The sequence below is a fragment of the Oncorhynchus kisutch genome, linkage group LG7 (assembly GCF_002021735.2).
Source record: "Oncorhynchus kisutch isolate 150728-3 linkage group LG7, Okis_V2, whole genome shotgun sequence".
Taxonomy (NCBI): Eukaryota; Metazoa; Chordata; class Actinopteri; order Salmoniformes; family Salmonidae; genus Oncorhynchus; species Oncorhynchus kisutch.
Window position 1 is genome coordinate 15,833,633 of NC_034180.2, and position 25,407 is coordinate 15,859,039.

The following is a 25,407-nucleotide window of genomic DNA, read 5'->3' on the forward strand; positions in this document are numbered from 1 at the left end:
AGGGAGTACAGGAGGTGACTAAGTACACACCCAACACGTGTTGTTGACAGATGTGTTGTTTGGGTGGTATGCAAATTGCAGTGGGTCTAGGGTATCTGGGAGGATGCTGTTGATGTGAGCCATGACCGGCCTTTCAAAGCACTTCATGGCTACAGACGTGAGTGATACGGGGCGGTAATCATTTAGTCAGGTTACCTTCGCTTCCTTGGGCACCGGGACTATGGTGGTCTGCTTGCAACATATTGGTATTACAGACTCCGTCAGGGAGAGGTTGAAAATGTCAGTGAAGACACTTGCCAGTTGGTCCGCGCATGCTTTGAGTACACGTGCTGTTAATCTGTCTGCTTTGTGAATGTTGACCTATTTTAAAGGTCTTGCTCACATCAGTTACCAAGAGCGTCATCACACAGTCGTCCAGAACAGCTGGTGCTCTCATTGCATGCTTCAGTGTTGCTTGCCTTGAAGCGAGCATAAAAGGCATTAAGCTCATCTGGTAGGCAGCTCGCATCTGGGTTTCCCTTTCTAGTCCGTAATAGTTTTCAAGCCCTGCCACAGCCGATGAGTGTCAGAGCCAGTGTAGTAGGATTTAATCTTAATCTTGTATTGACGCTTTGCATGTTTGATGGTTCGTCTGAAGGCATAGCGGGATTTCTTTTCAACTTCCGGATTAGTGTCCCGCTCCTTGAAAGCGGCAGCTCTAGCCTTTAGCTCGATTTCGGATGTTGCCTGTAATCCATGGCTTCTGGTTGGGATATGTACGTACGGTCACTGGGAACGAAGTCGTCAATACACTTATTGATGAAGCCGACGACTGAGGTGGTATTCTCCTCAATGCCTTACCTCCTTGCTTCATTTGCACATACTGTATACAGATTGTTCTATTGTGTTATTTACTGTACATTTGTTTATGCCATGTGTAATACTGTGTTTTGTCGCACTGCTTTGCTTTATTTTGGCATGGTCGCAGTTGTAAATGAGAACTTGTTCTCAACTGGCCTACCTGGTTAAATAAAGGTGAAATGTAAAAAATTCCGGAACATATTCCAGTCTGTTTTAATGTCCCGTTGGTAGGATAATCTTGATCATAGGTCCTCGGTTTTATTTTCCAATGATTGCACGTTGGCTAACATTGGAAGTCTTCCAAGTCTAGGTAAGCTTTTGGTTTGATTAATTTATTGCCACCAGGGCCCTAGTAGCTATGCTGACTATAACGTTAGCTAATATGGTAACAATGATGTAGGCTGTGTGTAGCAGTTAGCGGTTATGCAATGGAGGTTTGGCTTGGAAAGGTTTTTTCGACCTGGTCAGACAGCTGTTATCATGTGCAATGTAGTGCGAAAGGAAAAGGTGAGAGGATCAGAGCGCGTAGATGCGAGAAGGAATTATGTAATGAACAAAGTGATAATTTTTATGTGGCTGCCATGAGTTAATTGTGTTTTCGGGATAGGGATGTAATTCATTCTGCTGATTCTGTTGAAAAATGTTTCTTAAACGGAAGCAAACGGGGATGAATGTACCTGAATTTGTCCAATAGAAACTCTTGTTTGCAACTGTTGTACTAAAGATTACACACTCGATCAGCTAGGTGCTGGCAAGAGTGTGCAAGGCGGTATTGAATGTGTCACTGTCTCACACCTTGATTACGCACATTTGTCTATCGACCGGTTGTAGCAACTTCATGATGGTTATGGGGAAAATTTGAGTTTCATGTAGTAAGTAGCCTAAAGCTTTCGACATTGAGCTGGATGAATGGAATATGAATGACAGTCATCCTATATGTTGTAATAGAAATAAGGCCGTGCTCACAAAAAAAAAAAAAACATCCTCCCTCTTAAACGGCACCAACCGACACTGACATACATTCACGCTAGAGCAGACTGAAAGCTTTTCAATAAACTGCAAAGATGTGCTTCACCATCAGACAAATCCAGCAGCATGTTTGACAGTCTCACTCACACACACACACACACACACACACACACACACACACACACACACACACACACAGGTGCGCCATGCATACAAATCCCTGGGCCTCTGTCAGCCCAGGATGGTAGATGCAGTGGTTGTAAGTGCAATCATGAAAATCATTTGGTGATGAATATGCTCCTCTGATGCTGGCTTATGAAAGGAAGAACAAGAAAGAGAGCGTGAGAGTGAAATAGAAAGAGAGAGAACCCACTCTCCTCCTCTCTTCCTTCCTTTGACCATAATGGAACCAATTTAGCAGTAATGAGTTGAGATCTGAGCCTGGCTTTGGACAGAATGTTAATTCTCCGCTTGTGTGTTATTTCTATTGGGGGCAATTTTTCCATGTTACACGCTGCCTTCATGTTAATGGTGTGTGTGTGTGTGTTTGTTTGTTTGTGTGTTAATCATGTGGTAGTCTCAAAGTGCTGCTGTGCTTCATTGGTATGCTAATGAGCAAGTGTTCCTTTGATGGGGATTGGCTGAGCTTTTTACTCTGTAAATACAGCGAGGAGGAGAGCTTGGTTAATGCATCAGGACGCTCTTGTCGTGCGCTTGTACACATGCACGTACACACACATACTCACACTATCACTTATATATATATACATACATACACACACACATACATACACACACACACACACAGCCGCCTTATAGCCGCACGCACACTCAGTCATGAATACTTTTCATTTCACAGGTACTGTTTTTACTGTTTTTAGAATTTTAAGTCTCACTGTTTTAGACTCAGTGAGAACTGGACTACTGGTGCATTTTTAAGCCCCTGTACTTTCTTTTCCCTCCAGATCCTGCTGCCAGACTTCCGGCTAAGCTATTGTCGTCTGTGGCAGTCCCTGATTAAGGGGGACCTGAATGGGATCGAGAGGTACAGCCGACGCCTGGGTGCGGGGGACCTCTACCCCCTCTTCGCCTGTGTCCTCACTGCACGCTCCTGGACCTCTGTCAATGCTGGCATCGGCAACACCCCCGTCACACACTCTGAGGTACCCATTCTCACTCGTGCCCACACACACACACACACGAGGTGGTGTAGACACACACACAGTCCGAAGCTCTGTACACACGCACATGCTGGCATACACACTCGTCACACTGAGGTACACACACAGTTCACACCATACACACAGAGGTAAATGCATACACATTTTTTGTGTATGTGTTTCTGTGTGCGTTCATGCATGCATATGTGTGGGACCGGGACCAAGCAGGAGTGTGTCTATGGGTGGTAGAGTGCCATCTGTGGAGTGATGGGGACTGTGTTATGCAACACAGGGACGGGTAACACACTAGTATGTACTGCCAGAATAGTACATGCATAATAATTATGATAGCAAAGCTATTTGCTATAATACTGTTTATCAGAACACAACAAACTAGAAGCTCTTAGCCCGGCAGATACCCAACATGTACAATCGCAACCTCCAAGGAGAGCACATTTATGACACCACATTGTGTTCTGTTTTGACTCGCTCGCTTGCTCTCTCACACACACCCTCCATCCCCTCTTCCAGTCAGACTACAAGGGGATGTTTGTCAGTAGTCTGCTCTGGTGTAATTAAGTGTAATTATAAAGTCAGGTTGGCAACATACAGCTCTGACACGGGCAGAAAGGGAGCCGCCGGCTCATTAGCATAAGAAAGAGGCGATAAGGACATTGCATTGGAGCCACACGATAATAGGCCCTGTGAAAGGGAGGGAGAGATGGAGTGGGAGTGGGAGAGAAAGGAGGGAGAGATGGGGAGAGGGGAGGAAGAGACCATTTGATGGTGGTTTTTCAGCATGCACATTACAGGGCCTAATGTCTGAAAACGGCATTACTTTTTACAGTTTCAAAACAAGCCTTAGGCACATTACTGCTTGTGCCGCCAACTCAACTCAGATATTTCCCTTGAATCAACACCTTGTGTTAATTACTATTACAGGGCTACAGACTAACATGTTTCCCTGTTGTCACTGGTGCCACTTACTTTTACATATGGCAACACCAAATAATAATCTTATGAAGTAATTCATAAGTATAATAAACACACTACTGAGGTATTCAAGAATTAAGTTGTTTTATCTAACACGTCCAAGCAGGAATACACAATTCAAGATATTTTGATGTGCAACCTAATCCAGTGATTGTCATGAGTTTTGGGTTGTCAATTAGACGATATAGTTGCTATATTTTACTGTCAAAATAGGACTCCAGCTTTTTTATTTTGAAAAGACATGAATTAACTAACTAGTATCATAGGCTAATTAATTTGGGCTTCAACAGCTGAGGAAGTGAAAACTCAAAGCACATTAACAAGATCGCTAACTCTGAGTATAATACTCACTTCTACTGTCCATGTATTCATCCAACAGGAAATGTAAAGACCTAAAAAAAAAGTTGGAGTTGTAGGCTACTACCCATGAGACCTATAGACCTCCATATCTCAAAGTTATATGAAATATGTTGGTTGTAAAATAGTTGCTCTTGAGCTGAATATTGAGTGTTGAGAAAAAAATTATACTTCGACAGGAATGAAGGGGCGACGTTTCCAAAGCTTTGTTTTTCCCTCAATTGCATTTTGAAATGTTATACGATCAGACAATTTTTCTCTCGATAGGATGGATGGGGGGGGGGGGGGGGCGAGAGAGTGGCGGGAGAGAGAGAGTGGCTCGCTCATCACAGCAGCAGGCCCCAGCAAGGGCACAGGGCAGGGCAGACACTTTCATTACAGGAATCATGAGGATAATGCACTTTACTGTTAGACTAAATCATGGTTTTAGCCGCCCAAAAAATAGGGCGTTTTGAGTGAGGTGACAATGTAGAATGTGCTCTACCTTTATAGGCACCCTTTCCGTTTTTTACGATCCATGACCTTGGCTGTCTAACTGATGACAGCGTTGGAGCAGGTGTCTGCTGATGCCACGTTTTTTTGTGAGCTCAGAATACCGGGCCATCTTGGTAGGGAGGGCCTGCCGTTGTCCTCTGATCAGCCAAAGTCTCATTAAAGATTAGTATAACAAAGAAATTGTGCTAAAATATTTTTACAAATCTTAACAGGCCCATGTGCCTCCGGCCACGTCACCTTTTTCAATGTTTTATATTTATGTAAAAAAAAAAACATTTTGTGTGTGCGAATTGCGACAAGCCCACCCAACAAAACAATTGTCCAGCCCGTCTGGCATTTGCCAGAATTGTCAGGTGGCCAAACCGCCTCTGGTTAAGTTGTCTACATTCTAAATGGGGCCGGAACACTACCACTGTCTGTGTTGTCAATGTTAAAGATCAGTGATGATTTGTGTGGGTAGGAGGAGTTTGAGTGGCAGTTGACTAGAGTGTTGTTTCAAATACAGTTAGAGGTCACTCTATCTCTCACCTCACTCTATCCTGTCTGTCTCTCTGTCCTGTCTGTCTGGTGCTCTCATTACCATACTGATGAATTCATGCTGTTCACATCAATCTGCAAATGTGCCTGTTGTCTTTAAATTAATACATTTAAGAGGGTGTCTGTTAGCTTTGGGTCACAGTTGGTTTTAGCATCAACTTTGTTTAGCTTGTCGATACCGTATCAGCAAAATATTTAGCCAACAATGTTCTATTATTTTACTGAAAAGCCTTTTTACATTAGCAAATTAATCTGCTAATCCTTGTATGTTGACAGAGAGGCATGGGAAAAGTTGATATATGTTGGCATCTTTTTAAAGATGGTTGACATGAAGAGCGAACTTATAAAATACAATCTTAGTGTTAGGCTTTCACAGGGCAATTCCCGAGAAACCGATCGTAATGTTGGCGTGCATAGAAAAGAGTCGTGCGTGCATTCAGGTGCGCGCTCCACAATAGACAACCGTTGGCTCATTCTGTACAGAGCAACCCGGGGTATGACGCCATGTCATCTTGTAACTCCACATCAAACATGGTGATCCTAAACGTTGACACGCGTTTTACGATATGGAAATGTGACACGTTTGGACTCACAGGAGTTTGGCTTGTATGACATCAAAGCTGTATTTATTATAACCCGCAGCATCTCATCTTTCAAAATACATCGAGTCCTCTTAATTTACAGCACTTCCCTCACTCAAGACATCAACAAATGTGCAGAAGTTGCCTAATTAAGCAGGAGGGATTGGGGCAACTTCTTGTCGGGTCTCTTGCAGCTTTAAAGCTAATATCCTGCAATTCTACACGTTTTGCCACGAGGCAGAGAGAACAGTTTTAAAGCTTACATTACAGTGCATAAGAAGAGGTTTTGAGTTGTAAAATGGATGACTGTTGGAGAAACGTTACTGTGGATACCAATATCCATGTGAGCCTCCCAGACCCATGTTGCCCAGGTTTAAGAACATACATTCTAGATGAATAATATCACATTGTATTATTTTTTTATATATATTTTTCACCTTTATTTAACCAGATAGGCTAGTTGAGAACAAGTTCTCATTTGCAACTGCGACCTGGCCAAGATAAAGCATAGCAGTGTGAACAGACAACACAGAGTTACACATGGAGTAAACAATTAACAAGTCAATAACACAGTAGGAAAAAAAAGTCTATATACATTGTGTGCAAAAGGCATGAGGAGGTTCGCGAATAATTACAATTTTGCAGATTAACACTGGAGTGATAAATGATCAGATGGTCATGTACAGGTAGAGATATTGGTGTGCAAAAGAGCAGAAAAGTAAATAAATATAAACAGTATGGGGATGAGGTAGGTAAAATTGGGTGGGCTATTTACCGATAGACTATGTACAGCTGCAGCGATCGGTTAGCTGCTCAGATAGCAGATGTTTGAAGTTGGTGAGGAAGATAAGTCTCCAACTTCAGCGATTTTTGCAATTCGTTCCAGTCACAGGCAGCAGAGAACTGGAACGAAAGGCGGCCAAATGAGGTGTTGGCTTTAGGGATGATCAGTGAGATACACCTGCGTAACATACACCTGCTGGAACGTGTGCTACGGGTGGGTGTTGCCATCGTGACCAGTGAACTGAGATAAGGCGGAGCTTTACCTAGCATGGACTTGTAGATGACCTGGAGCCAGTGGGTCTGGCGACGAATATGTAGCGAGGGCCAAACAACTAGAGCATACAGGTCGCAGTGGTGGGTGTTATAAGGTGCTTTAGTAACAAAACGGATGGCACTGTGATAAACTGCATCCAGTTTGCTGAGTAGAGTATTGGAGGCTATTTTGTAGATGACATCGCCGAAGTCTAGGATCGGTAGGATAGTCAGTTTTACTAGGGTAAGTTTGGCCCCGTGAGTGAAGGAGGCTTTGTTACGGAATAGAAAGCCGACTCTAGATTTGATTTTAGATTGGAGATGTTTGATATGATTCTGGAAGGAGAGTTTACAGTCTAGCCAGACACCTAGGTACTTATAGATGTCCACATATTCTAGGTCGGAACCATCCAGGGTGGTGATGCTAGTCGGGAAAGAGAGGTTGAACAAATTACACCCTCTAAACTTATTCCACCAATCCCTTGGCCAACGTGGTTAATATGTTAGTAATACTCATAAACATATGAAATGTAATATTACAGTACCAATCAAAAGTTTGGACACACCTACTCATTCAAGTTTTTTTTTTTTCATTTTTTTTACTATTTTCTACAAAAGTATGAAATAACACATGGAATCATGTAGTAACCAAAAAAGTATCAATATATCAAAATATATTTAGCCACCCTTGGCCTTGATGACAGCTTTGCATATATATAATATTTTGATCTGGCTGCGGATACCCTGCAGTACCCTCCTCTGACCTACTTTGAGAACCCCTGGTGTAGCGCACTGTACACTCTGGAGAGAATAAAATATATATATATTTCACCTTTATTTATTAACTAGGCAAGTCAGTTAAGAACAAATTCTGATTTACAATGACAACCTAGGAACAGTGGGTTAACTGCCTTGTTCAGGGGCAGAATGACAGATTTCTACCTTGCCAGCGCGGGGATTCGTTCTCGCCCAACGCTCTAACCACTAGGCTACCTGCAGCCCCAAGGGAGGAGAGAGATGGGAAGGGATGGAAATGGAAGGGGAGAGGAGGTAAGAATAGAGAATTTGGGGAGAGGAGAGCAATGATGAGGAGAGAAGAAGAGGAAGGGAAGGATGAGGGAAGAGAGGTCAGCGTACCTAGCTGGAGTGTATAGTTGTGCATTTAACATCAGATCCCATCTGAAATCGCAACATGTTGAACGTTAGGACATAGTAGTTATTCACTACTTCAATTGAGCTTTCCTATCTGAGAGAGAACAGATAAGAGCTCTGTTATAGCCACAAAATGTGTGTGTGTGTGTCAGTAATAAGCCTGGGTTCAGTGCTGTGGCTTTTCTACCAGGGATGAGTGGGGCGCATAATTACAGAGGCAGGGAGAGACTGATGGAGAGAGAGCTTTCATCAGACGATGGGAGGGAGAGAGAGAAAGGGGCAGAGAGAAAGGGAGGATCGATAATAGGAGAGGAGTGGAGATTGAGGGTGGATAAATGAAAGGGGGAGAAAAAAGAGAGGAAGAAATGGGCAAGAGCAGGGTGACGAGATCGTGAGACGGGACAGGCCCAGCAGTCATAAGGACAGACTCTCTCGGTTTGATCTCTCCCTATGGCCCTGGCTCTATGTACCCAACTCTGTCTGGCTGTCTTTCCTCATCTGTAAAAGTGAGTTCCAATGGAATGCATTTAAGCTTGGGCTATATATGTTTATACCGTATACCGGGGTATTTCAAAATACAGACGGTAGATTTTCAATACCGTTAATATATATATATATATATAAATATATGCATACAAACACACACTACCGTTCAAAAGTTTGGGGTCATTTAGAAATGTCCTTGTTTTTGAAAGAAAAGCTATTTTTGTCCATTTAAAATAACATCAACATTTATTTTTTATTATATGTTTATAAAAATAAAATAAAAAGACCGCAACATTGACATTCATTGTACTGTTGAATGGGATGGCCAATTTAGAGGACAAAACAAAACTCAACTCACCCATACACAAAATAAAACTAAATCCTATTAGGTGGTACTTGTATAAGACGACAGCATATAGCCGTTAAAAGCAGTGTTGTTAAGTCAAAAATAAATAATGAGTGGAGTACAGCAAAGTGTAGCAGCAGATCGTCAACCCAGTTATGAAGCAGGACTCGACCATTTATCCAGTATCGGCTGCCATATTTTGTAAAACATTGGACTTCTATTGGAGGTATTGTATCGAATCTTTTCCATATGTATTACATTCCCTAAATCCCGTAACCACATTCCAAAGGTAGGTACAGTCTCCAATTTCCAAAATTGCAATATGAGCCTTTTTGCTAATAGAGTACAAAGAGAGACAGCCTTCCCTTCCTGGTTATTCCCATCAACTGTACCAAACAGAGCGATCAATGGGTCTGGGGCTATAACTCTATTGAAGGCTTTAGATAAGTAATAGAAAAAAGGAGAGCCCAGTAAGCATGTAATTTAGGACATGTCCAGAATAAGTGGGTCAACGTCCCCTCATACTGATTGCACCTCTCACACAGTGCTAAGGTGTCCTGAAATATTTGATGCAGTTTCACTTTTGAGTAATGTAACCTGTGTATCACCTTAAACTGTACAAGGTTGTGTCTGGCATTCCCTGAACTGTGGTTTATATTCCTGAAAGCTTCTACCCAGTCCTCATCTGAGCTTTATGAACCAAGTTCTTGTTCCCAAGCCCATTTAATAGTGTCTGTGGATACCTCTATGTGGGCCTAGCACATCATACAGTCTAGAGACCGACCCTTTTGAATGGGGTTTGACAAGGATCAGGTGATCTAATTATGTAGGATTATTTGGCTTAATGCCATACTGTGGGAAATGTGTCCTTAAGAAATTCCTGATTTGGAGGTATCTGAAAAAATGTGTTGTTGGCATGTTAAACTTACCCTGTAATATTTGAAATGAAGCTAACTGACCATCAATGTATAAGTTACCAATTGTTGTGAGCCCCTTCTCCCTCCACTGTGAAAACACCATATCATCCAATGCAGGGTGGAAAGCATGATTCAGGCAAATTGGGCTGTCTATGTAAACAGTGGGTATGTTAAGAAAATACCTCATCTGTTTCCAGATCCTAAGCGTATGACAAATGACTGGATTAGAGTCATAAGTGGCTTTTTTCCACATATGCTGGACTATTACCAAGTGCAGGGAGTGAGGAACGTTGACAGGAGGCCTGCTCAATCAAAAGCCATGAAGGCATATAATTCTGTTGCATCCCAGGTAAACTTTCCCTCCAGAAAGACACACTGTTCAGATTAGCAGCCCAATAATATAGTTTATAGTGAGGAAGGCCAAAGCCCCCCTCTATCTTGTACTTGCACAAATGCTCATTTCAAATTCTGGCTGCCTTGTTATCCCATAAAAATGGAATTACTATTGAATCCAGTTTCTTAAAATAGCTTTGTGGTATGAAATTGGGTAGACATTGGAAGAGGTAAAGAAACCTGGGTAGGACAACCATTTTAATAGCGTTTTTACGACCAACCAAGGAGAGGCAGAGTTTTCCAAAAATCTATATTTTGTTTAAGCTGATAAATGTTCTTATTCCTATTCGCTTTCAATAGCTGATCAAGTTCTCTTGTCACAACAATGCCAAGGCTTGTGAACTTGTCCATCACTGTTCTAAATGGGGTAGATTGCAGAAATTGCACATCCACAGGCTGTAATATTGGCATCACTTTGCTTTGCTGCCAGGTTCATCTTGTAGCCAGAGCAGGAGCCAAATCTATTTTTCAAGTTAAGTAAAGGGGGAATAGAAGTTTTAAGCTTTAAGTTTTAAACAAAATAACAGTGTCTGCATATAGGGACATTTTATGCTGCATGTCTTTTATTTTAACCGGAGCTATATTGGCACATGCACGAATGAGAGTAGCAAGGGGTTCCATGGCTATAGCGAAGAGAGCAGGCGAAATAGGGCACCCCTGTCGGCAGCCCTTGAACAGGCGGAATGACTTTCCAAACCCAAAATGATCCAGAACAGATATCAAAAACTTCCACTCAATCTGATCAAATACCTTCTCTGCATCAAGAGCTATTACCACTGCCTCAACTTTATGATCATGATACATTACGTTGAAAAGGCGTCTCAAATTGTATATATGTCGGCCCGGGATAAAACCTGTCTGGTCAGGGTGTATGATGTCGGAAATATATTTTTTCAATCGGTTTGCCAATATCTTTGTCAACACCTTTATTTTCTATGGGGAGTAATGACACTGGGCGATAAGACGACATCTCCATGGAACCTCTCTCTCTTTTCAAGATCAGTGCTATTGTAGCCTTATACAGTTTTTGCGAGAGTTTGGCATTTTCTTTGGAATGTTTAAACATTCGCAACATAAGTGGAGTTAGACTGGCGCAGTACTTCTTATAGAATTCTATTACATATCCATCGGGCCCAGGGGCCTTGCTGTGTGGAAATTGTGCCGTCGCTGTGTTAATTTCCTCTAAAGTTATCCCTGCATTGAGTGCAGCAGCTGCCTCCCTGTCTAGTTTAGGAAGTAATTTCACATTCAGTGAGAGTGTTCCATAGTTTGTGGATCAGTAGCATCGCATTTTGATTGGTATAGCTCTGAGTAAAACCACGCAAAGCATTTATTAATTTCCTGCGGATCTGTTACTATTTTACCCTTGTCTTTTATTTTGTGAATAGCTCTAGCTGTCTTGCTAATAATTTGTGGTTTGTCACCCAGTTCAAAATAACTTTGTTACGTTCTAGCAAGTTAAGAGCCCAACCGTTTCGAAAGGATGGTATATTGTATTCATATTTCGACTTGGTGATCTTCTCAAGGACTGCATTAGAGGAATTCGTCCTAAAAACGTTCTCCTGTTCCCCTAACTCTCTTTCAATTTCTCTCGGCCTTGTATTGGCGCGTTTCATCCTCTCTGATGTATAATAAATGTAACCTCTAATCACAGCCTTTAGAGATTCCCAAAGGGTGGAGTCGTCAACATCCGCTGTGTCGTTAGCGCTGAGGAAAAAGGCAATCTGCTCCTTCAAATACTGACAAAAAGTCTCATCTTTCAACAAGCATGCGTCTAAGCGCCACGGTCGCCGACCTGTAGACTTATTGTCGAGTTTCAACACAATGGACAGAGGAGAGTGGTCCTTAATTAGAATAGGGTAATAGGTAACTGATGCAGTTGCTGAAATTAGTTTGGAGTCTTCTGGAATATGATTTATGAACTGACGAAAATAAAGAAAAATCCCAATCTGTTCGGTGCGTCCGTCTCCAAATATCGACAATGTTAAGGTTTGTCATCAATGTATTTAGACAGACACTGGCATTTGATTGTTGAAGTGACCTTGATAGCTGTTTATCTAAAAGAGGATCTACCGTACAGTTAAAGTCCCCTCCAACAATAACACTTGTATCTGAGATATTTGGTATTGCCTTAAATACCCTTTGAAAGAATAATGGATCATCGAAGTTGGGTCCATATAAATTGACCAATAATATACCGACCACTAGGACCTGAAATCAAGGATGATTAAACAAAAGGAATGGTTTTCCTTATCAGGATTGCTACCCCTCTCGCTTTTGCATCAAAATTAGACTGGTATATCTGACCGATCCAGTTGACTCGTAGCTTGGCCTGAGCCAAGCGTTTAATATGAATTTCTTGAAGAAGCACTATGTCAGCGCCCAGTGATTTAGATGAGAAAGAACCTTAGCTCGTTTCACGACATGCTCTAAGCCATTAGTTCCAGCTGACTATCTTTATTCCACCAGGTCTACTCTGTGCTCGGTCACTGTGGCATTTTTTACTTAAGAGCAAGTTGTTGCTGGCATACAAAACCCAAAAGAAAAACATCCCGCCATGCAGGAGCTTGTCATGCCACCTGTATTAAACATAAAACACAGACCCCATCCCCCCTCCCGTCCCATTACTGAGTGACTTCCCCAAACGAAGCACTCGTTGACCTTCCCAAACGAAGCCTTAGTTGAAGCTGTATGTCTAGACACCCTAACTCATCTATAGATGCTCCGCATATAAACAAATATATTAAATAACACTTAACTCTCACGTTAGGGGGGGGAGTGACGCTAAAACATGATAGGCTAAACAATGCTATATATGCCATAACATCTCACCCATCCATATAAGTCCCAATGTCTGATCTTCTAATCGAAAAGACATAGGCAGGAAATTCAAACACATTCCTGGCCTGTATTTATCCTCAGCCAGGGAGCTTGCTTGACAAGAACAGATTTGCCTCTTTTGGGTTGTCAAGCGTACGTGTTGATCCCTCGACTGTCACCTTAAACCGGGCTGGGAAGAGGAATCCAAATCGGATGTTGGCCGCCCTGTGTTTCTTGCGTAACTCATCATATTCTTTCCGTTGGTTCCTCACCTCCAAAGTAAGATCTGGCTAGAATTTGTATTTATTTATTTCACCTGTATTTAACCAGGTAGGCTAGTTGAGAACAAGTTCTCATTTGCAACTGCGACCTGGCGAAGATGAAGCAAAGTAGTTTGACAAATACAACAGAGTTACACATGGAATAAACAATCATACAATCAATAATACAGTAGAAAAATCTATATTTATTTATTTATTTTTATTTTACCTTTATTTAACCAGGTAGGCAAGTTGAGAACAAGTTCTCATTTACAATTGCGACCTGGCCAAGATAAAGCAAAGCAGTTCGACAGATAAAACGACACAGAGTTACACATGGAGTAAAAACAAACATACAGTCAATAATGCAGTATAAACAAGTCTATATACAATGTGAGCAAATGAGGTGAGAAGGGAGGTAAAGGCAAAAAAGGCCATGATGGCAAAGTAAATACAATATAGCAAGTAAAATACTGGAATGGTAGTTTTGCAATGGAAGAATGTGCAAAGTAGAAATAAAAAAATAATGGGGTGCAAAGGAGCAAAATAAATAAATAAATAAAAATTAAATACAGTTGGGAAAGAGGTAGTTGTTTGGGCTAAATTATAGGTGGGCTATGTACAGGTGCAGTAATCTGTGAGCTGCTCTGACAGTTGGTGCTTAAAGCTAGTGAGGGAGATAAGTGTTTCCAGTTTCAGAGATTTTTGTAGTTCGTTCCAGTCATTGGCAGCAGAGAACTGGAAGGAGAGGCGGCCAAAGAAAGAATTGGTTTTGGGGGTGACTAGAGAGATATACCTGCTGGAGCGTGTGCTACAGGTGGGAGATGCTATGGTGACCAGCGAGCTGAGATAAGGGGGGACTTTACCTAGCAGGGTCTTGTAGATGACATGGAGCCAGTGGGTTTGGCGACGAGTATGAAGCGAGGGCCAGCCAACGAGAGCGTACAGGTCGCAATGGTGGGTAGTATATGGGGCTTTGGTGATAAAACGGATTGCACTGTGATAGACTGCATCCAATTTGTTGAGTAGGGTATTGGAGGCTATTTTGTAAATGACATCGCCAAAGTCGAGGATTGGTAGGATGGTCAGTTTTACAAGGGTATGTTTGGCAGCATGAGTGAAGGATGCTTTGTTGCGAAATAGGAAGCCAATTCTAGATTTAACTTTGGATTGGAGATGTTTGATATGGGTCTGGAAGGAGAGTTTACAGTCTAACCAGACACCTAAGTATTTGTAGTTGTCCACGTATTCTAAGTCAGAGCCGTCCAGAGTAGTGATGTTGGACAGGCGGGTAGGTGCAGGTAGTGATCGGTTGAAGAGCATGCATTTAGTTTTACTTGTATTTAAGAGCAATTGGAGGCCACGGAAGGAGAGTTGTATGGCATTGAAGCTTGCCTGGAGGGTTGTTAACACAGTGTCCAAAGAAGGGCCGGAAATATACAGAATGGTGTCGTCTGCGTAGAGGTGGATCAGGGACTCACCAGCAGCAAGAGCGACCTCATTGATGTATACAGAGAAGAGAGTCGGTCCAAGAATTGAACCCTGTGGCACCCCCATAGAGACTGCCAGAGGTCCGGACAGCAGACCCTCCGATTTGACACACTGAACTCTATCAGAGAAGTAGTTGGTGAACCAGGCGAGGCAATCATTTGAGAAACCAAGGCTGTCGAGTCTGCCGATGAGGATATGGTGATTGACAGAGTCGAAAGCCTTGGCCAGATCAATGAATACCGCTGCACAGTAATGTTTCTTATCGATGGCGGTTAAGATATCGTTTAGGACCTTGAGCGTGGCTGAGGTGCACCCATGACCAGCTCTGAAACCAGATTGCATAGCAGAGAAGGTATGGTGAGATTCGAAATGGTCGGTAATCTGTTTGTTGACTTGGCTTTCGAAGACCTTAGAAAGGCACGGTAGGATAGATATAGGTCTGTAGCAGTTTGGGTCAAGAGTGTCCCCCCCTTTGAAGAGGGGGATGACCGCAGCTGCTTTCCAATCTTTGGGAATCTCAGACGACACGAAAGAGAGGTTGAACAGGCTAGTAATAGGGGTGGCAACAATTTCGGCAGATAATTTTAGAAAGAAAGAGTCCAGATTGTCTAGCCCGGCTGATTTGTAGGGGTCCAGATTTTGCAGCTCTTTCAGAACATCAGCTGAATGGATTTGGGAGAAGGAGAAATGGGGAAGGCTTGGGCGAGTTGCTGTTGGGGGTGCAGTGCTGTTGTCCGGGGTAGGAGTAGCCAGGTGGAAAGCATGGCCAGCCGTAGAAAAATGCTTATTGAAATTCTCAATTATGGTGGATTTATCAGTGGTGACAGTGTTTTCTATCTTCAGTGCAGTGGGCAGCTGGGAGGAGGTGTTCTTATTCTCCATGGACTTTACAGTGTCCCAGAACTTTTTTGAGTTAGTGTTGCAGGAAGCAAATTTCTGCTTGAAAAAGCTAGCCTTAGCTTTTCTAACTGCCTGTGTATAATGATTTCTAGCTTCCCTGAACAGCTGCATATCACGGGGGCTGTTCGATGCTAATGCAGAACGCCATAGGATGTTTTTGTGTTGGTTAAGGGCAGTCAGGTCTGGGGAGAACCAAGGGCTATATCTGTTCCTGGTTCTAAATTTCTTGAGTGGGGCATGTTTATTTAAGATGGTTAGGAAGGCATTTAAAAAAAATATCCAGGCATCCTCTACTGACGGGATGAGATCAATATCCTTCCAGGATACCCCGGCCAGGTCGATTAGAAAGGCCTGCTCGCAGAAGTGTTTCAGGGAACGTTTTACAGTGATGAGTGGAGGTCGTTTGACCGCTGACCCATTACGGATGCAGGCAATGAGGCAGTGATCGCTGAGATCTTGGTTGAAGACAGCAGAGGTGTATTTAGAGGGGAAGTTGGTTAGGATGATATCTATGAGGGTGCCCGTGTTTAAGGTTTTGGGGAGGTACCTGGTAGGTTCATTGATTATTTGTGTGAGATTGAGGGCATCAAGTTTAGATTGTAGGATGGCTGGGGTGTTAAGCATGTTCCAGTTTAGGTCGCCTAGCAGCACGAACTCTGAAGATAGATGGGGGGCAATCAGTTCACATATGGTGTCCAGAGCACAGCTGGGGGCAGAGGGTGGTCTATAGCAGGCGGCAACGGTGAGAGACTTGTTTTTAGAGAGGTGGATTTTTAAAAGTAGAAGTTCAAATTGTTTGGGTACAGACCTGGATAGTAGGACAGAACTCTGCAGGCTATCTTTGCAGTAGATTGCAACACCGCCCCCTTTGGCAGTTCTATCTTGTCTGAAAATGTTGTAGTTTGGAATTAAAATGTCTGAGTTTTTGGTGGTCTTCCTAAGCCAGGATTCAGACACAGCTAGAACATCCGGGTTGGCAGAGTGTGCTAAAGCAGTGAATAGAACAAACTTAGGGAGGAGGCTTCTAATGTTAACATGCATGAAACCAAGGCTATTACGGTTACAGAAGTCGTCAAAAGAGAGCGCCTGGGGAATAGGAGTGGAGCTAGGCACTGCAGGGCCTGGATTCACCTCTACATCGCCAGAGGAACATAGGAGGAGTAGAATAAGGGTACGGCTAAAAGCTATGAGAATTGGTCGTCTAGAACGTCTGGAACATAGAGTAAAAGGAGGTTTCTGGGGGCGATAAAATAGCATCAAGGTATAATGTACAGACAAATGTATGGTAGGATGTGAATACAGTGGAGGTAAACCTAGGTATTGAGTGATGAAGAGAGAGATATTGTCTCTAGAAACATCGTTGAAACCAGGAGATGTCATTGCATGTGTGGGTGGTGGAACTAATAGGTTGGATAAGGTATAGTGAGCAGGACTAGAGGCTCTACAGTGAAATAAGCCAATAAACACTAACCAGAACAGAAATGGACAAGACATATTGACATTAAGGATAGGCATGCTTAGTCGAGTGATCAAAAGGGTCCGGTGAGTGGAGAGGTTGGTTGGTGATTTAGACAGCTAGCCAGGGCATCGGTAGCAAGCTAGCATAGGATGGAGGTCTGTTGTTAGCCACCTCCTGCGCTCTGTCAGTAGATTAGTGGGGTTCCGTGTGGTAGAGGGGATTAATCCAAATCACACAACAACAACAAAAATAAAAACAATAGATATAGTTATAGAGGCCCAAGAAGAAAACATAATAATAATAATAAAATAATAAAAAAATAAAAATTGTCCGATTGTCTATTCAGATAGCAGCCGGTAAGACAGCTAACGGTTAGCAGGCCGCAGATGGGCGTTCAGGTAACGTCGCGACGGAGGAGCCAGCCGAATAACTCCTTCGGGTAGATAACGTCGGCAGTCCAGTTGTGAAGGCCCGGTGGGGCTCCGCGAAGGCAGTAAAACGGGTCCGGATAGGTGACTGCAGCCCAGGTGTGATTGATGGAACTCAGGAGTGATTGACGGAGCTTGCTAGCTCCGGAATAATTGATGTTTGCTCCGGAATCGACGAAGGCCGATAGTCACACGGATAGCAGCTAGCTAGCTGTGAGATCCGGGTATGAATGTCCAGAGAGCAGTCGAAATCCAGGGACATGGAGAGAAAAATTGGTCCGGTATGTTCCGTTCCGAGCCGCGCCGTACAGAACTGGCGATAGATTTTCGAGCTAAAGGATAGCTGATGACCACAAACCGTGGTTAGCTGAATATTAACGATTTGCCAGTAAAGGAGCTAACTAGCTTCTGAACTAGCTTCTGGATTAGCTTCTGGCTAGTTTCAGGCTAGCTTCTTGGAGTTTCTGGCTAGCTTCTTGGAGGATTACAGATCTGAGGTAAATAATACTTTTTTATAAATATACATTGATGAGGCGGGTTGCAGGAGAGTGTTTTGAAGATGAGTTGATGGAAAATAAAAATAAAATGTATGTGAAAAAGTTGTAAATATATATATATACAGGACACGACAAGACGAGGACAAAAGACGTCTGAACTGCTATGCCACCTTGGAGAACAATATATACAGCATGTGCAAATGAGGTAGGATAACCTCTCTGGGATAGGGGGCAGTATTTTCACGTCCGGGTGAAAAGCCTGCCAAAAGTTAACTGACTGCTACTCAGGCCCAGAAGCTAGGATATGCATATAATTAGTAGATTTGGATAGAAAACACTCTGAAGTTTCTAAAACCGTTAGAATAATGTCTGTGATTAACAGAACTGATTTGGCAGGCGAAACCCAGAGCACAATCCATCCAAGGAAAAACATTTTTGAGGTCATTGTGTTTTCCAATGGTTTCTACGGGAAGCCCTATTTATGAGGAACCTGGTTGCAGTTTCTATGGCTTGCACTAGATGTCAACAGTCTTTAGAGTGTTCGTTTTTCTTTTGAGAAATTAAGAAGTAGGGCTGTTCTTTGTAAGTGTCACTCCAGGTGAGCTCTACTGTTTTAGTGCGTGTGAACTGGAACGCGATTCACGTTGTTTTTATCTGGTATTGGGAACAGTTTATTCAGTCTTAAATTTGATTATTTACATTTTAAGATACCTGAGGTTGGATTAGGAACGTTGTTTGAAATGTTTGGACCAAGTTTACAGGTAACTTATTAGATACTTTGTATTCATGTTGGGCGAGTTGGAACCGGTGTATTTCTGAATCAAACGCGCCAAATAACTTTTGGGGATATAAAGAAGGAATTTATCGAACAAAACAACCATTCATTGTGTCAATGAGACATTTGAGATTGCAAAAAGAAGATAAGGTAAGGCATTTATTATATGGCTATTTCTGACTTTTGTGTCGCACCTGCCTGGTTGAAAAATTATTTTCATTTGTTTGTATGCGGGGCGCTGTCTTTTTGCCTTTTTGAAATCTGACACAGCGGCTGGATTAACAAGAAGTTAAGCTTTATTTTGATGTATTACACATATTTTTGTGAATGTTGAATATTGATATTCCTGTAGTTTGAATTTGGCGCGCTGCCATTTCACTGGATGTTGTCAAATCAATCCCGCTAAAGGGATTCGTAAGAGGATAAGAGAGGTAAGGCAATAAATAGGCCATGGTGGCGGAGTTATTACAATATAGCAATTAAACACTGGAATGGTAGAATGTGCAGAAGATGAATGTGCAAGTAGAGATACCGGGGTGCAAAGGAGCAAGATAAATAAATAAATACAGAATGGGGATGAGGTAGATTGGATGGGCTATTTACAGATGAGCTATGTACAGGTGCAGTGATCTGTGAGCTGCTCAAAGCTCAATTGGAAAGTCACCCTGGCTCTGTTGTAGTAAAAGGAGAACTTATGACTAGCCAGCTTGAGGATGAGATCCCTGGTCTGGGGATAGTGCAGCCGTGCGATGAATGGTCTTGGTAGCGCAACCTTGGCCGGCTTCGTTGCCTGATCTGTGTGTGCGGTCGATCAGGATGGCGTTTTGAAGTGTTCACTCCCCAGCAATGCCTGTATCAACTCCGAAATGAATTCAGTGGGTTTCTCTTTCTCAGTGTCCTCCTGGATCCCACATTTTCGGATGTTCTGGCGTCTTGAATGCAACTCGAGCAGGTTAAGCCAATGGGCTTTCAGGGTTTTGTTGTCATTTTTGAATGTTGTGCACTGTTTCTCTTTGTCCGGTAGCCTGGCCACGTGATCAACTGTCATCTGCTCAACCTCATGTACCCTGCCCTTAGCTGCCTTCACAGTTTCAGTCAAAGTCCCAATACACTTTGAGATATCAGCCAACCTTGTGTCCACCTTCTTGCTTAGTGAGTTGATAGCAACCAGTAGGTCACTTTGAGTAGGTTCGGTGGGGAACTCTTGGGAGCTAACGTTAACATCTTCAGCTAACTCCTCATGGGCCGGCCATGTTGAAATTGGTTCCTTGTGTATCTCATTCAAATTATCTTGTTTAGCTCCCCCTTTTTTTTTTGCCTTTTACATTTGTCATATTGCCAGACAACATTTGAAGTTATAGGATGTGAGATGTTAAGATAGAATTGAGTGGAGCTCAAGTAAAGCACGCTCTCTAATGTGCATGTGTCTGCTCAAACGGTCAGAAACAGACTCCATGAGGGTGGTATGAGGGCCCGACGTCCACAGGTGGGGGTTGTGCTTACAGCCCAACACCGTGCAGGACGTTTGGCATTTGCCAGAGAACACCAAGATTGGCAAATTCGCCACTGGCGCCCTGTGCTCTTCACAGATGAAAGCAGGTTCACACTGAGCACATGTGACAGACGTGACAGAGTCTGGAGACGCTGTGGAGAACGTTCTGCTGCCTGCAACATCCTCCAGCATGACCGGTTTGGCGGTGGGTCAGTCATGGTGTGGGGTGGCATTTCTTTGGGAGGCCGCACAGCCCTCCATGCTCGCCAGAGGTAGCCTGACTGCCATTAGGTCCCGAGATGAGATCCTCAGACCCCTTGTGAGACCATATGCTGGTGCGGTTGGCCCTGGGTTCCTCCTAATGCAAGACAATGCTAGATCTCATGTGGCTGGAGTGTGTCAGCAGTTCCTGCAAGAGGAAGGCATTGATGCTATGGACTGGACCACCTGTTCCCCAGACCTGAATCCAATTGAGCACATCTGGGACATCATGTCTCGCTCCATCCAAGTCTGTGGTGACTTGTTGCACCACAGACTGTCCAGGAGTTGGCGGATGCTTTAGTCCAGGTCTGGGAGGAGATCCCTCAGGAGACCATCCGCCACCTCATCAGGAGCATGCCCAGGCGTTGTAGGGAGGTCATACAGGCACGTGGAGGCCACACACACTACTGAGCCTCATTTTGACTTGTTTTAAGGACATTACATCAAAGTTGGATCAGTCTGTAGTGTGGTTTTCCACTTTAATTTTGAGTGTGACTCCAAATCCAGACCTCCATGGGTTGATAAATTTGTTGTCAGCAAATTCAAGTATGTAAAGAAAAAAGTATGTAATAAGAATATTTCATTAATTCAGATCTAGGATGTGTTATTTTAGTGTTACCTTTATTTTTTTGAGCAGTGTATATAAGTACGATCTTTGCTCCATGTGCAGTTGCAAACTGTTGTCTGGCTTTTTTTATGGCGGTTTTGGAGCAGTGGCTTCTTCCTTGCTGAGCGGACTTTCAGGTTTTGTCGATAGGTTATGTCCCATGATGTCAAACAAAGAGGCTTTGAGTTTGAAGGTAGGCCTTGAAATACATCCACATGTACACCTCCAATTGAATTGAATGATGTCAATTAGCATATCAGAAGCTTCTAAAGCCATGACATCATTTTCTGGAATTTTCCAAGTTGTTCAAAGGCATAGTCAACTTTGTATGTAAACTTCTGACCCACTGGAATTGTGATACAGTGAATTATAAGTGAAATAATCTGTCTGTAAACAATTGTTGGAAAATTAACTTGTGTCATGCACAAAGTAGATGTCCTGACCGACTTGCCAAAACTATAGTTGGTTAACAAGAAATTTGTGGAGTGGTTGAAAAACGAGTTTTAATGACTCCAACTTAAGTGTATGTAAACTTCCGACTTCAACTGTATATGTTTGTGTGTATATATATATATATGAGTATATATACATGATTTTTTCTGGTTGGGGGTGTGTGCTAATTGAAAGAAATGTAAGATGTGTCAAATAAATGATATCCAGCGCAGGGCTCCAGCTTTGCATCTGGTTTGCAAACTTGCAAGCTAAGAGGCTAGATGTCAAGATCAAGCTTCTTGGTGACAGCAGAGACATTCTAGCCTGAGTGCCAGTCTCTTTAGCTAACATTCTACTTCTTGCCACTCCTTGTCATTGCAATAGAGACTGGCCTTTCTGCCACCTTCAAATATGAACATTCAATTATTAACGACCTCATGGAGAACAGAGGGGTTGATCCTGATTCGATAACCCTCACAGCTATCCTCCAATCACAACAATTATCCAAACGTTTTTTTTCCGTCACAGAACACGTTGGTATCCTTGTTTGTCCTGACAAAGCCAGTCTGTCAAAAGTTTCTTAACCATGTCTAAATTCTCAAACTAAGTGCATACTGCAATTCCAACCACAAAACCTCTCTGCTTTGATCTTAAGCCTCAAAATACAATAACTTGCCTAGCTAACAGCTAAACATAATTTTTTGACTTTGTCATAATTCTAATTCTATTTTAGAGGCGCCACATGGAAAATATTTGTGTTTTTTCCAACAACCAATGAGCAACTGCGCTGTAAATCCAGCTGCATGTTGCGATTCCCGAAAGGCCAGTCTCTTTGGCAATGACATGGAGTGTTAGCTAGAAAGACTGGTGCCTAGACGAGAGACATTCAATCCCCTCCTGGTTAAGATCGTTATGCAATTCCTAAAGTTACACGTTTCCTTATCATTCCTTGTATGGCTTGTTCTTTTCCAATCACTAAGAACTCTATAGAAATCCTTGTGTAAAGTGACAGAAATACTTGGTGAAAGCTGATGACACACACACACACACACGTCTCTGAGGCAATGTAGTGCTCCTTCCAGTTGGTTTGTTAGGCTCCCAAACAGAACAAAAGTGGGAACATTAGCAGGGAATTGGAATGAACGCAATTTACATTTATTGTGGCATGAAAAAATGCTAGCTTTGAGTCTGAATAGGAAGCAGCAATCACTGCTGCCAGGAGGGAGGGAGGGAGGGAGCGAGAGAAGGGGGGGGGGGGGGTTAAGAGATGGGGGGGAGACTGACAGAAGGGAGAGACTAAGAGAAAGAGTAGGGGGTGTAAGAGTAAAGCAATGAAAGGTAGAGAATGGAGAGAAGCGGAAGAAAGAAAGACGCTCGACAGCAGCAATACAAAGAGAGTAAAAGAGAGATGAAGGGAGAACAGACAGAGATTGAAGAAAGAGAAAAGCACGTCCATTCTGTTAGGTAATTGTTGGGAACACATGAAATCGGTCTGTCAGTCAAATCCTTTCAAATGTCACTGTGTTGCTTGTCTAGTCCACAAAGCATGTCCCTTCTATCTTCTACCGGGCTTACCATGGAACGTGTGTGTGCTCGTTCGTTCCAAAGCCAGAGATGTATACAGCGTTATGATAATTATCATCCATGTTGCCACCAAAAGTTCTGAGATGATTGCGTTCTACTGAGTGCCACTTAGGTTCCCATGACAATAGCATTTTGATTTGGAATATCCCATAATTATATAGACCTTGCTTGACTTGATTACATTTCGAAGTTATCCTGTGTTTATAATGTTCTGTTCTTTGAGTGTAACCCTCCCGTACCTGTCTGTTCCCCTGCCTCAGGCAGACGCAGGCAGACAGACAGACGCAGACAGACAGGCAGACAGACAGGCAGACAGACAGGCAGACAGACAGACAGACAGACAGACAGACAGACAGACGCAGGCAGACGCAGGCAGACAGACAGACAGACAGACGCAGGCAGACAGACGCAGGCAGACAGACAGACAGACGCAGGCAGACAGACAGACGCAGGCAGACAGACAGACGCAGGCAGACAGACAGACAGACGCAGGCAGACAGACAGACAGACGCAGGCAGGCAGGCAGACAGACAGACAGACGCAGGCAGACAGACGCAGACAGACAGACAGGCAGACAGACAGACAGACAGACGCAGGCAGACAGACAGACAGACAGACAGACAGACGCAGACAGACAGACGCAGGCAGGCAGACAGACAGACGCAGGCAGACAGACGCAGACAGACAGACAGGCAGACAGACAGACGCAGACAGACAGACAGACAGACGCAGGCAGACAGACAGACAGACGCAGACAGACAGACGCAGGCAGGCAGGCAGACAGACGCAGGCAGACAGATGCAGGCAGGCAGACGCAGGCAGGCAGACAGACAGACGCAGGCAGACAGACACAGACAGACGCAGGCAGACAGACAGACAGACGCAGGCAGACAGACAGACAGACACAGACAGGCAGACACAGACAGACGCAGGCAGGCAGACACAGACGCAGGCAGGCAGACAGACGCAGGCAGGCAGACAGACGCAGACAGGCAGACAGACAGACGCAGGCAGACAGACGCAGGCAGGCAGACAGACAGACAGACGCAGGCAGACAGACAGACAGACGCAGGCAGACAGACAGACAGACGCAGGCAGACGCAGGCAGACAGACGCAGGCAGGCAGACAGACAGACAGACGCAGGCAGACGCAGGCAGACAGACAGACGCAGGCAGACAGACAGACAGACGCAGGCAGGCAGGCAGACAGACAGATGCAGACAGGCAGACAGACAGGCAGACAGACAGACGCAGACAGACGCAGGCAGACAGACAGACGCAGGCAGACAGACAGACAGACGCAGGCAGACAGACAGACAGACGCAGACAGACAGACAGACAGACGCAGGCAGGCAGGCAGACAGACAGACGCACGCAGGCAGGCAGGCAGACAGACAGACGCAGGCAGGCAGACAGACAGACAGACGCAGACAGACAGACAGACAGACGCAGGCAGGCAGACAGACAGACGCAGACAGACAGACAGACAGACGCAGACAGACAGACGCAGGCAGACAGACAGACAGACAGACAGACAGACAGACACAGACAGACAGACAGACGCAGGCAGACAGACAGACAGACGCAGGCAGACAGACAGACAGACACAGACAGACGCAGGCAGGCAGACAGACAGACAGACAGACGCAGGCAGACAGACAGACAGACAGACAGACGCAGGCAGGCAGACAGACGCAGGCAGACAGACGCAGGCAGGCAGGCAGACACAGACAGACAGACAGACGCAGGCAGGCAGACAGACAGACGCAGGCAGACAGACAGACAGACACAGACAGACGCAGGCAGGCAGACAGACAGACAGACAGACGCAGGCAGACAGACAGACGCAGGCAGGCAGGCAGACACAGACAGACAGACAGACGCAGGCAGGCAGACAGACAGACGCAGGCAGACAGACAGACAGACGCAGACAGACAGACAGACGCAGACAGACGCAGGCAGACAGACGCAGGCAGACAGACGCAGGCAGACAGACAGGCAGACAGACAGACAGGCAGACAGACAGACAGACGCAGGCAGACGCAGGCAGGCAGACAGACAGACGCAGGCAGACAGACACAGACAGACAGACGCAGGCAGACAGACAGACGCAGGCAGACAGACAGACGCAGGCAGACAG

At 44.1% G+C, this 25,407-nt stretch overlaps 1 protein-coding gene across 2 annotated transcripts in view; it reads left to right on the forward strand.

The window, feature by feature from the left end:
• Positions 1-25,407, forward strand: part of adck1 (aarF domain containing kinase 1) — a 169,312-nt gene that overhangs the window by 127,228 nt on the left and 16,677 nt on the right. For both annotated transcript variants that reach the window (XM_020487532.1, XM_031828530.1), the window contains exon 9: positions 2,775-2,972. In XM_020487532.1, coding sequence (XP_020343121.1) covers positions 2,775-2,972 — 198 coding nt within the window. The remainder of the gene's footprint in view (positions 1-2,774; positions 2,973-25,407) is intronic.